Here is a 13,178-nt window from a genome sequence, read left to right on the forward strand (position 1 = left end):
CCCCAGCTGTTGCATGCAGTGCACTGCAGTACATAGGGCCATAGCTGGGGACTGCAGTCCTTTCTGGCATTCTCTCCTCTAGGCACTCTTTCACAGCTGCAAAGGATCAGTCACAACTGTGTTCACAACATTTTATAGGATTCTTTATACATACAGTTTATATCTTCTGTAATAAATATTTTGTTAAATTATGTTATTTTCAAACATCATAAAACCATTGTTTTGCTTTCTTAACATCAATGGAAAAAACCTCCATCTTCTGTATAAACCCACAGCTGGACAATTTAAAATGAATCTGCAAAAGAGACTTTATTTTTCTTCTGACATCTCTCTCACAAACAGCAATACGAGTATTACCAAAGGTAGAACTTGGTAGGTAGGACTTTTTTTCTGCCAAAAAGGCAAAAATAAACATTACTGTAGAATATGCAGCCATATGTCTCTCATCATAGATTATCATGCTTAACTACTTGCTACAGCAGTATTGTCAAAATTGCAGTACTGATGTTTTACATTTTAAACCTCAAGATATAGTTTATCTCCTTCCAAAAATTTTAGTATACCTTTAGTACATAACAAACTGCTGAGTTCAAAATGTAAAAATTGTGTCGTAGAAGAAAGTAATTTTAAATTGTTATTGGTTTTATGCATATAAGCACTGATGTGTGAACTAAACACTTTTCTTCCAAATCACTGCCCTTGCATCTGATAAAGATTGTGATTTGATTGGGTGAAAGTGAGTAAGATGGAGAAGGGCAGGAGTTTAGAAACAAAACTACAAATTCTTGTTTTCTTATATTGACTTATGTCTTGTTAACTTAAGGTGTCAGAAAGATTGCACCATGGATGGACTTTTGGGAACAGCAGTCAGTAGGGATCTGAAATAAACATTTCAGTTTGGTTTTCACTTCCTGGTTCTAACAGAAAAATTGAAAACTGTTTTGTAGAAAATACGTGGTGTCATAGCTCAAAGCCGTGTTCCTCTTCCATCCTCCACTCTGATTTTCAAAGTTTTTTCTCCACGTCCTTTCTCCCCCCCTCCCCCCAGTGATCATTACTTCACTGGGTTTTTTAAAAATTGAAGCTGGGTTGAAAAGAATCCAAATGTTGTTTTCTTCCCCTGACGTGAGTATGTGCAATAACATAGTAGTAAATACTGTGTTTCTAGTCTAAATAATAGTTATTACTGAATATTTTTAAGGTGCAGGATTTTGTCATAGTTATACCTTGTTCTACTGAGAGCAAAAGGAAAATTAGTAGTTTTCTTTTTCTTTTTAAAACAAAATTATCATTATTAAATGCTGTTTTCTAAACTACTAACAAGATCACACGATCTGTTTTGCTGCTGTGTTTGTAATGATTTACTATATAGCTGTTTATTGGAGGGGGAAAAAAAAGGCTTAGCTGGTTTCTACAAGGACTTGAGAGTTTTCACTGCAACTCTGCTACTCCTGGACTGTAGGTAGTTAGCAGATCCCAGATCTCTTCCACTTTTAATTGCATAATTTTTGTAAACAGTAATTTATTAAAGTCTTTTTTCATTAGCCTTTTATTTTTTTAATATCAGATATTTACTCTCTGACTTAACAAGTACAGTGTATGAAGAAAAAGATTTAAACAGAAATTTCAGGATTCTTCAGTGTGCTTTTTTCCACCCCTCTCAAATAATAATGTAGACAGAAAAGAGCAAAACTGAAGGATCCCTTGGACTTTTTATAGCATAATAGAATTCTAATTGAACTTAACTTGGAACATATTTGAAACAGTGCATTATTTTCTTTTGTATTTTGTTCTCCATATCTGTTTAATTGTGAACGCAGTACTCATTTAACTTCAGTCAGTGAGTAACATGCTTATTCTTATTATTATTATTATATCTGTTCAGCTGCTGGGTGTCACTGGTAGGTGACACCATGCTTACTCTTTGGCATTTCTTCAATTATATTGGAAAAATAAACTGTCATGTGGTTTTTTTTTTTCTTTTTCTCCTTAGTAATTTATGTGTTTTGTTCAAAATACTTAAATTCAGTTTTTCAAAAAAATAGAAGTGTTCCATGGCTTGTGAAAATCCTGTTTCTAAGCAGATGTAATAGGGATGTTAGCAGTGCTCATTTCCCATTCTTTACTGGCTGTCGTGCTTCAGCCTGAACAGGAAGGTAGCCTGCTCCAAAAATGAGCCGTGTGTATGTTCTTGGTACCTCCTCTACTACCAGCAGGCCATTTGAGATTATGCGCTGTGGGCTGTAATTGTCCATCCATTAAATATCTAACTAAGACTCATTTGATTAAAACCAGTGAAAAACTATCAAATGAAAAAAATTTTTTTGCTACTAATCATGTGGTGGCCTAGAAGAAGAAGAAGAAGGAGAAAGCCTTGTGTTGCAGTGCAGTAAGTTGCTGCTTCCGTCAGTCAGCTGGACCACATGTGAACAGGAGTCCTAGATCTGTCAATACATGCTTATATGTACAAAAATGGAAAAGGTGATTTTTCATTTATTTCTTTATTTGTGTGGGGTAAGGGAATGGGAGGGTCAAGGAAAAGTTATCTTTAGTATCTGTTTAGAGGAGTCAAGAAAATCAGACAGCTTTGAATGCTTCATAGCAGAAGCATTGATGCAAGATTTCTAGAACTATAAAAATGGTTACTCGTATTAACTGTAAAGTTAAGGTAATGAACTGTGAAGAGGCAAACTGTTTTACCATTTTCATGTTTCAATAACAGATACACTTTGGATGAGTTTGGAACAGCTAGGAGGAGTGCTGTAGTCCGTGGCTTTATAGATGCTCTTACTAGAGGCGGTCTGGGAGGTACTCCCCGCCCTATTGAAATGCACTCCCACGATCCTCTGAGGTACTGTACTAGCAAGAATGCATATGAAATAATCCTTCTTTTGCCTGTTGGTACTTTGAATCCCTGACACCATAAACTGCTGATTTACACAGAAATTTCTGTCTTTATTTAGGTATGTAGGGGACATGCTGGCCTGGCTGCATCAAGCTACAGCTTCTGAAAAAGAACACCTAGAAGCTATGTTAAAGCTTGTAACTATTCAAGGTAGTACTTTAAAACATAAATTGGGAAGTGATAGAAAGTAAGTCTGTGATAAGTCATAAGGCATGATTAATTTCTTAGGCTGCGCTTCAGTTATGAGAGTCTAAGCTTAGATTTTCCTGGGAATAATTTCCAAATAGCTGGCGGTTGCATTTTGCCAGAAGAAAGCCCTTAATGAAGAAGAGTATTTCAAAATGCACTCTTTCTGTTTTACTGTGCTTGTAATAGATTTAGACTAAATTTACAAAGAGGCATTTTAGGCTGTAGTTGAGAGTTCAAAAATTGTCTCTAATGTATATGAATACATACCTCTCTGAAAACACTGTCATAGGGTTGCTTATTGATGTGTTGAGGATTCCTGTTATGTCTTGCTGATTTGTTTAGTAAATTTTTTAAATATAATTTCTTCTTCCTATAATTCTCTTCCTTCTATGCTACAAGTAAAATGGAATTTTATTCTGTCATGTAACATCATTATAGGTTTATGGAGGTCAAAGTAGGCCGCTTATAGACACGTGAAGCTTTTTTTAATATCAAAGCTCTCCTTCATTAGCAGAACTACAGATTTTCATGCTTATTCTTCAGCCCCTTTGCTCTTTTAAGGACATTGGACCTATACTTTTAAGACCTTTGACATGTAGAAGCTGTAGTATGATTTGCCTCCATAGCTTCAGACAAAGACTTAATAAATGAAGCATGTGTACTCAGTTGTAACAAACGCGGTGTAAGAACTGGCATTTGATCTGTATGTGGTGAACTCTTCAGACTGTATGTCTTATTTGAGTTCTGCTGTGGGATTTGAAGGTAATACGCATTCTCATTTTCCTTACTGCTGGAAGTATTAATTGGCTTTCCTAATTAGCGGCATATGAGCAAGGAGGCTGTTTAGGAACTGTTGTAAATCAAACTGGAGGAATGTTGTTGTTTTTTAACTACAGTTACAGCTTACTATAGAAGTGAATTTAATATTATTTACTGACAGTATGTCAGGGGGACAGGAAAGCAGGCCTCACGATGGTTGTATGGTAGAGAAGATGATATGGCAATTATTTGTTGATGACTATCTGATGCTTCTGCTGTAATTGGAGAGTCCTTCAGGAAAAGCTGGCCACGTGGAGGTTGTTACTGTATCTGGTTCTGCTGTTGATTGTGCTATTGCTGCTACCCAGGCTTGCACTCTGTTCTGAAATTCTCCCACCTCCTTGTGCAGTGCTTTATTTAACTGCTAAATCCCTTGGCCTTCTGGCAGAAAGTCAGGCTGAGATGCTATGACCACATTATTAGATATATTTAGAGCATTTCAGCCATAGGACAGAGTAAACTATTTGAGAATACAGAGAATGTAAATGTTTTGGGGAAAAAATTTCAAAAAAAACCCACGAGGCCAAAACTTTTTTTCCCAAGAGACTAGTATAAACAAGAGATTCAGTAGTTCTGTCTGAGGCAAAAATATGTTTTCCTAAGCTCTCCAGAAATGGGTTTGCCATCATTGTTGTGCAGATTTCAAGAAATGAAAAGAGGGATTCTTAGCTTCATAGTGGGAGCAACAAAGCCTGGGAGATGCTGTCCGTTAACTATTCCTCTGCATCTTTGGGAAATCTTTTTGACGACAAGGATGGTTATGCAATGAGATCTGTAAGACAAAACAGTACTTAATGGGATACCACTGGGTTTAACAAGAGCCATTTATGCAAAGTGCAGCCTCATGAAGTACCTTGAGATTATATGCTTTATATAAATACAGATCCTGAGTTGGTAGTGGCTGATCAGTGAGTACAGTGTCTATGGTACTGCGAGGTTCAAGTTGAATTCCCTCTACTGTCGTACAGTCTGCAGGTATCTGGTTGCGCAGGCTACAGAAGAGATTGAGTTAATTTCACTTAGCCATTTAAAAAGTGGACATCTTGTTTATTTGCAGTTATAGGTAACGACAGAGATTTGCTTTTTCAGAGGGCAAATCTTCCCAAGAAAAGTTAGATCTAATGTAAGCATTTCTGGAAACTAATCACAACTGTTTGGGTTTTTTTCTGTTCCCTATAGAGGGAGCCCAAGCAACTAGTATAGCTAAGACACCTAATCGGGGGTCTAAAGTTAGGCGAGATGGATCTCTCCCTACCATAGCTCAGTCAAATGTTTTAACTTTAATTTCAACTTGAGTAGCTTTTTGCAGATGGAACTGGTTTTATTATTTTAATTCAGGCATCTCTGTTCTGAGTTCAGATTTCTGTTTAAATTCTCCTATAAGCTCTGTGCAATTTCAGGACTATGGAGAACGTGGTAAATTGTAGCTACACAAAAACTTCTCTTCTCTTCTTAAAAAAAAGCCTTTAATGAGAGCAAACTCTGTAGCCCATAATCAAGTATTCAAGAATAGCTCTTAAGAAGTTTTAAAATTTTAGGCTGCAAATGTTAACTGTTTAAAATTAATCTAATCAAAAATGCTATTAAAATTTTAAGCACTGAAAAACATTCAGAAAAGTTTAACTATTTTGCATTGTACTGACTAAGGATAAAGCACCTGGTTCTCTTCTTTGGAGCTTAGGTATTCTGCTAACAGGAGCCTTCCAGTCTTACAGAGATCTTGCACTTGAAGAGAGAATTGCAGGTATTCTGTTTAAGAGAAGCAGTAGAAACCCATTTTTCATGGAGTTACAGGAACCCAGCTGGAGAGTAGAAGCCAAACGAAGTCCAAGAAAGATCTCTCCTTATAGAAGGATACATAGAGAAAAATGCTATGTGGTGTAGCAGGCAGCCAGAAGTGTATCTTCAGTAATGAACTGTTTTCTAAAAGTGATTTTTGGGTCTCTAAGAATTGTTTATTCCATAATTCTTTTATGTCAGCGTGACATACTAATACTTGCAACAGTTACAAGCGCATTGTGCTGGAAGGTTTCTTTTTACTGTTTGCTGAATCTAAAAGATTCTAATTGGACATGAAAATATATGTGAAGGCGCAAGCATGCGATACGTCAAGATTGTATTTCCATGTCCTTTGGTATTTGAACTTGTATATTTTTGCAGCTGAAACTTTCATACCCGAGAACTTGTTGTTAAGTCAATCTGGTTTAGATATACTATGGCAGATAATGTGCTAGGTCCTTGTTATATTGATGAACAGTAAGAGTGTGACTGTTCCTGCTAAAAAATGTGTAAGTTTTTCGGGTGTATCTGGGAGCTAGCCATTACATAACAGACCATACATCTTGAGGTTTGTAATCTTGCTTTCTTCCTTGATATCATTACTCAAATACATAAACATATTTTTATTACCTTACCAATTTAGTATGCTGAAATTCTTACAGCCACCACACTGAATGTAGTTATTTCTGCTTATGTGGCTTTTCATGTATCTTGGTGTAAAGAGACATTGGCACAGATCTCTGATCTTTTATATTTTTTACTCTCGGAGGTAATCTCTTTTAGTCTGAAATAAGATCTGCAAAATATAGCTTCGGGTCACCTGATTTCTATCACAAGTCACAGTCAGTTTGTTTACTGTTCATTGCATGGGTCCCATCTGAAGATGAACTCCTGTTGACAAGTTTTAAATTAGAATTAAAGTATTGCTGTCTCCATAAATCTATTCTGAGTTGTTACTGAAGTGAGAGCTTGAAGATCTGTTGCTTTCAGTTTGATTGATTTATGACAGTACCGGTTGCCATGCAACAATTCATTTGTGTTCCATGATAAGATAGGGCAATATTCTCTTTTGTATATAGTACTGTGAAAGATGAGTTTCAATTGCTGCTGGGGAGGAAGCATTTGCTAATGCTGCGGCACACGTCAATGTGGAGGTACATATGTGATTTAATTTGTAACAACGCTATGAGCACGTCAGTATCGAATGCTGACAGACACATGTATTTGGTGTTCAGGCCTTTCAAAATGGTATGTACTGTTGCTCCTTGAGCATCTCACTGGCCTTTTTTCTGTTTAGTTTCATGAAGTGCTGATATTGAGCCTTACTGTGTCAGTTTCTTGCTAGACCATATATTCTTCCCATTGTTCTTTCTCCCTCAAATCCCCAGGCACTATGTTGTGCTAGGAAGCAATTGCATAGCATAAGGTAATGACTCTCCAGGACTCTGGTTTGTCATGCACCTATTTCTTAATGGCTGGATTTGAAGTTCAGTGGGGGTGTAAAGTAGTCTTGTGGAGAAGAGAATATGCAGTTCATAATGCTTTTTATGGAGGAGTAGCTCCTACATTTATTTGTTTGTTTTATAGTCTTGAGGAAAAGAGGATTATATTTGCATAATCTTAGCATGTGTTTGCATTAACTGTAGGTGTGGAAGAAAATATTCAAGAAGTAGTTGGTCACATCACAGAAGGTGTCTGCAGGCCTCTGAAGGTGAAGTATTTTCTTTTCCTTAGCATTCTAAAAATAACTACTGTTCTGTCATGTTTTTCCAGAACCTCTGTCCCCACCTCTACAATATATTTTCATCACCCTTGTTTAAGAGTTAGGTTCTCACCTTTGAGAATCATAAACCCCTTAAAAATTAAAAATTCCATAGTTCATAGATATGTGGTATAAATAGTCATATAGTGAGAGATACTAGGATACTAAATCTATATCTCAATTTTATTTTACTTTTCCTAAAGTTCCGGAGTGCTTACGTACAAAAAATTTAGCTTTGGGCTAAGAATATAGGAATGGCTGTAGTGGGTCAAATGAAGAATCAATTTAATTTACTACCCTGTTTTTCATAGTGACAATTAGCATATGCTTAGGGAAGAGTGTACAGAATCATTTCCTTGCCTGTTTGTGGATGTACTAAGGACTTAGTAAGTTGTAGCTACTGTTTTTGTATTAATAGACTTTGCTAGATTTTTCTTCCTTGAATATGTCAAGTTGATATAAAATGTTGGTATTCACAACATATCCTGCAGGAGGGAAGTGCACAGTTTAATTCTATGCTGTGTGAAAAGCCAGCTCCTCTTGTTTTTGTTTTGTTTAATAATTCCAGCTCTTGTATTAAAAGGGACCATGAAAAATTGTTTCCTGCTTTTCATCTTTATGCTACCCTGATTTGCTGTATTTCTGTCGCATCCCTCCACAGCTGTCTCTTTTCAAGATAGAGCCTTAGTCAGTTTAGGGGACCCATTTGATAGAAATCATTAATAGTGATTCATCAAATGAATGACTGCCTTATTTATTGGATGTTCTTCATATAAGCACAAAATAAAATAATCACGGTGACGAAGCTGATACCGATAATTGCCTGACTGTGCTAGTTCCATACAGTGTATAAATCCCAAGTGGTTTTAAAGTAAAATCTAGTGTACTAAATACTATTACAATAAATTTCTCTTAGGATGCTGTAGCTATAACAACTGTGTGCAGCTGCCAAATACTTAGATGTTAGGTATAGTACTTAACAGGTAGGTTCTGAATACTATACATAAGTTCCTGTTAAGAAAGTGAGAAGGTCTGAAGAGGGGTGAAAATCAAGAAAATGCCATTTAGAATATCAGAGAATCACAGAAGGGTTGAGGTTGGCAGGGACCTCTGGAGTTCATCTAGTCCAAACCTCCTACTCCAGCGGGGCCACCTAGAGACGGTTGCCCAAGACTGTATCCAGATTTTGAATATCTACATCCCCATCCGGGACTCCAAAGCTTCTCTGGGCAACTTGTGCCAGTGCTCAGTCACCCTCACAGTAGAAAAGTGTTTCTTCGTTTTTAGATGGAACCTCCTGTGTTTCAGTTTGTGCTCGTGGCCATATAATTATGATCATCCTTCACAGCCTTTAGTTTTTGACCTGTTGAAAAACACCTGTCACATTAGACAAACAATTATAACAGCTTTTTTGGAAGATATTTTCCAAGCTTTCGGTGGTGTTCTTGCATGCTTTAGTTCTGTTAATACTGAATGCTGATGTTTGAGTTCAGTATTTCTGTGCATTCCAACAAAGTAATTGGGGACAGAATCAAACCTTTGTGTAAATCAGAGAGAGTTTTGGTCTTGATTTGAGTACTTATGATTTGTGCAGTTTCATACAGAATACCTTCCATTTTGATTGCCAAACTCTTTACACTTAACATGCTTTTGTTATCTGTAGAAATACACCCCAAAATGTTGTTGGTAGTTAGTTACTGTGCTAATAAAAATGAAAAAAACTAAAAGAACAATTAAAGACTTCCCATTGTATTCTGTATTTTAATAGAATGCAACTTATGTTAATTCACTTCCAGTCTAGACTTCCCAGTGTAAAATATGCAATTCTTATTGTTTCCCCTGGGGAAATGTTCTGTAGCAAAAAAAAGCAGAAAAAACCCAAATATCCCCAAGCGGAAAAGCCTTCATACAGTGCAGTTAGATAATTGCAAGCCTTCGTGTTGAGAGGAACAACAAAAATAGACTCCGTTTGGAGGAGTCTTTTCTACAATACATTGTTCTTTCTGAAAATTGTTCACAATAAGAAAAATAACTGCATTAACTTCAGGGAAAACACTCTTTGTTGTAGTCATATGGCACCACAGTATACTGCTTTTCTAGTGGATTTCTGCTGATGTTTGCAAACTTGTCACTTTGATTTGAGTTGATGCTGAAGTATAAAATACCCTGATAAAAGCCTAGTCATAGAATTTCCACAAGCACTTTTAAATACTTACAGAATTATGCAGAATTTTCTTACTGGTTTATGCCTTTCCATGTGAATGTACAATATGATACAGTTTCCTTATTTTTGAAGAAGGGTTATTCTTATATGCAGTATAAATTGTCCACATTTCTTACTGATAGTTGGTTTGAGTTTTAGGCATCCAAGTGAATTTTGAGTACTCACTAGTGGTAGATCTTACCACAGGTCTGTTGTTTCAGATGGAAGTAGGAGGACCCTAAAAAACATTTAAATTAAGGTCCTCGTCTTTTCCATAGCACTTAAGATGAGGTCAAAACTAAAAATGTTTTTGATGCCTTATGTAGACTTCAGATAGTCTTTTATGGTCAACTGACTATAGGACACATAGGATTAGTAAACAGTAAGAGCTATTTAGTCCAGGACTTCCCTGAGCAGGTTAGGTTTAGTCACTTGCAAGTTTTGTTTTTCCTGTGCAGTGAAGACTTCTGTATGGGAGACAGCAATGCTTCTTTTCCTACTTTGTTTTTTTAATTCGCCCTTTTTTTTCCTAACCCTAAAATTTTTGGGGTTTTGTTTCCTCTTCTGCCTATTCTGTCTTTTTCTATTTCTTAATTCTTTTCTTTGTTTTTAGTTATTGCTAATTTTTTTTGTCAATATATTGATTTTCTTCTTTTTCCCCTGCCTTTCTTACTCCATTTTGCTGTACACCTAGACTATACTCAGTATCTGTGTCCAAATGACCTTTTATGCAACATTGGAGACAGGTATTTGTATCTATACCTCTCTATATACGTATGTCTTGAAGAGTGAAGTTCACCTGAGTATTGAAATTAACATCATGCATTGAGCTTTGTAAATAAGAGCCCACAATTGTTTTTGGTTTTGGTCTCTGACTTAAATGCACAGGGAGAGGATTGAGGAAGTATAATCTGAGTTAATTCTCCCTGCAGCTGGCTCTGACAAGAAGGCACTGCTGCACATCGTGCTCCGTTGAACAGCAGACACATAACTCGGGAGAGTGGGTGGTGGCTGGTGATTTGTGTGTAGCTCTTTCACACACAGGCACGTGGGTGAACAGTGCAATGATAAGTCACTGCCTATCAGTGCTTCATGAGTGCCCAGAGATTGACCCTGGGGCAGCCTTTTATGAGTGGATTGAGACTGTGTGTACCATGGAGACAAGACATCAACTGTCCAAGTGTAAAGAAAGTCAACACTGTTTGGTCTCTGTAGCCAGTTATCTCCTGGTTGAGATAAACAGTCAACGTAGCTGGTTGTTAGTTATAAATGTATCTAATTACGTACTGATAGCTGGTATATAATCTCTCCTTTAAGTGAAAGAGAGATTAATCCAGGTGAAATTTTGTCTTTTGGCTAAAATACCTAATACTTTGGATGTTCTGAATTGCTGCATGATGCTATTGTTCAACTGTTGTAGTTTAGGGATTTTGCAGCTTTGTAGCTGTTCTTGCTGTTCAGTGCTGGGGAGAATTCCAGTATGTAGTGGTATTAACCCATCAAGTGATCTCATTATTTTGAAATTTTCAGTAACAAGTTGCAACAAAAATCTATAGGGAAACGGTGTTTGGGTTTGTTTTGTTTTGGTTTTTTTAAGGAATACATACACCTGCTTGTTTTCTACCCAGAGACTTGGCAGCCAAGAAGCACTTTGGTTCGAGCAGAATGTTATAGTTAACTGGACATTCTCGTGTTAAATTTATTTCTGTTAATTTTTTTTACAAAAATCAGACAAATATTGTATATAAAATCATAGAGGTTGGCTTTTGGAATGTATGACCTGAAGGATGCTTGTATTTCTTTATTCTGCAGGTTAGAATTGAGCAGGTGATTGTTGCTGAGCCAGGAGCAGTTTTACTGTACAAGATTTCTAATCTCCTCAAGTTCTACCACCATACAATCAGGTATGCAAAATTGCAAAGTGTGTTAAAAATGTCTCCTTTTTAATTGTATATATAAAGATTAATATAGTAAGAAGAGTATTTTCGTGGCTTAGTTTTTGTTTGTACTATGGAATCAAGGAGAAATGTGCATAATATCAAGGAGATGTCATTTCTCTGTTGTCATTCCTCAAGTCATATGGAATCTGCTTTGGAATATAGCATCAATTTGCCACAGAAACTGTTGCTTTATTGTCCTGTGTAGATACAATTAGTGTGCAAAAAAATTATACAAATCATTTAAGATGACAAAGTCAAGTCCCCTTTGAGAAAATATTAGAATTAAATTATCTCTAGAACTTCAGTTTTTCTTTTCTTCCTTAAACAACTATGTTTTGATACAGTTTTTTCTAATGATGCACTTACATTGTTCTGTTGGAAAGACAACTTGCATCATTCCATATCTCGCTGTTGAAGGTGCACCAGTCGTCTTCCAACCTGCCAGGTGCCACCAGGAATACAGAAACCAGAGAAAAGCCAGAATCTCTGGTTTTATACATTGTGGCATTTGCAGTAGTTCCTATTGGTTAGAAAAAGCAATAGCAGGAAAATTTTCCTCCACAGCCTTGAACTAAACTGCTGAGAGTTAGAATCACTAATATTAATACTTGAGCTTCTTTTCTGTCTGAAAAGACATTTAGATGTTGGGTAGACTGGGATAAGTGATTCTTGGGCATCTCCCACTGTATTTAAAATCCTCAATTGTGATGGCACTACAGGTCTATGGTAGAACACATACAAGACCTTTTTTTTCCTTTTATAATACGGAACAAAACATATTCTATTCCTAATCTCACTGTCAAAAACAGCGGAAAGATTTTTGCTGTCATTTTTCTGTCTCCAAAGTTTGTGCTTCCCAGTGGTTATAAAGCTTTATGCAATTGAAAATGTGATGTTAAAATGGAAGGTCTTAGGCAGTCTTATCTTTTGCTTTGTCTTGCTAACGATAACATTGTTTAAAGACCATTGAAGTACCTTCTGTCAGCTGAATAATTTCCTCTGTATAGAGGAAGTGCACCTGACTAATGAAGGGAAAATCCAATTCGAGAAATTACCTATGAAATGCAGCAAGATTATAGTCTGAAAATCAAGCTACAAGTTAAAATTAGTCCTATTAAGATGCAATGAATTTTTACTGCTACTTTTGTAGCTTAGAAGAGCTGTTACTTTAGACAGAAGGTATATCCATGAGAAGTGCACAGTCATGTAGTGTCATTTAAAGTTTATGTGGGATTCATGCTAGGTATAATAACTTGATACTGGGAATAGCAAGGCATGAATTCTTGTATTTTTGGAGATGCCTAACATTGCAATGAAGAAAGAAGAGAGATAGTACTATCCCTAAAGGACAGTTTGAGTTGTCCAGAGAAGGGCGACGAAGCTGGTGAGCGGGCTGGAGCACAAGTCTTATGAGGAGCGGCTGAGGGAACTGGGGTTGTTTAGCCTGGAGAAGAGGAGGCTGAGGGGAGACCTCATCGCTCTCTACAATTACCTGAAAGGATGTTGCAGAGAGGTGGGTGTTGGCCTCTTCTCCCAAGTGACTAGTGACAGGACAAGAGGAAATGGCCTCAAGTTGCACCA

The 13,178-nt window shown here is 36.7% G+C and overlaps 1 protein-coding gene across 2 annotated transcripts in view; it reads left to right on the plus strand.

Moving 5' to 3' along the window:
- The window catches only part of COG6 (component of oligomeric golgi complex 6), a 57,049-nt gene that overhangs the window by 20,996 nt on the left and 22,875 nt on the right, over positions 1–13,178 (plus strand). For both annotated transcript variants that reach the window (XM_059835657.1, XM_059835662.1), the window contains exons 9-12: positions 2,723–2,851; positions 2,964–3,055; positions 7,339–7,403; positions 11,470–11,561. In XM_059835657.1, coding sequence (XP_059691640.1) covers positions 2,723–2,851; positions 2,964–3,055; positions 7,339–7,403; positions 11,470–11,561 — 378 coding nt within the window. The remainder of the gene's footprint in view (positions 1–2,722; positions 2,852–2,963; positions 3,056–7,338; positions 7,404–11,469; positions 11,562–13,178) is intronic.

This window comes from Gavia stellata, chromosome 1 (assembly GCF_030936135.1).
Source record: "Gavia stellata isolate bGavSte3 chromosome 1, bGavSte3.hap2, whole genome shotgun sequence".
Lineage (NCBI taxonomy): Eukaryota > Metazoa > Chordata > Aves > Gaviiformes > Gaviidae > Gavia > Gavia stellata.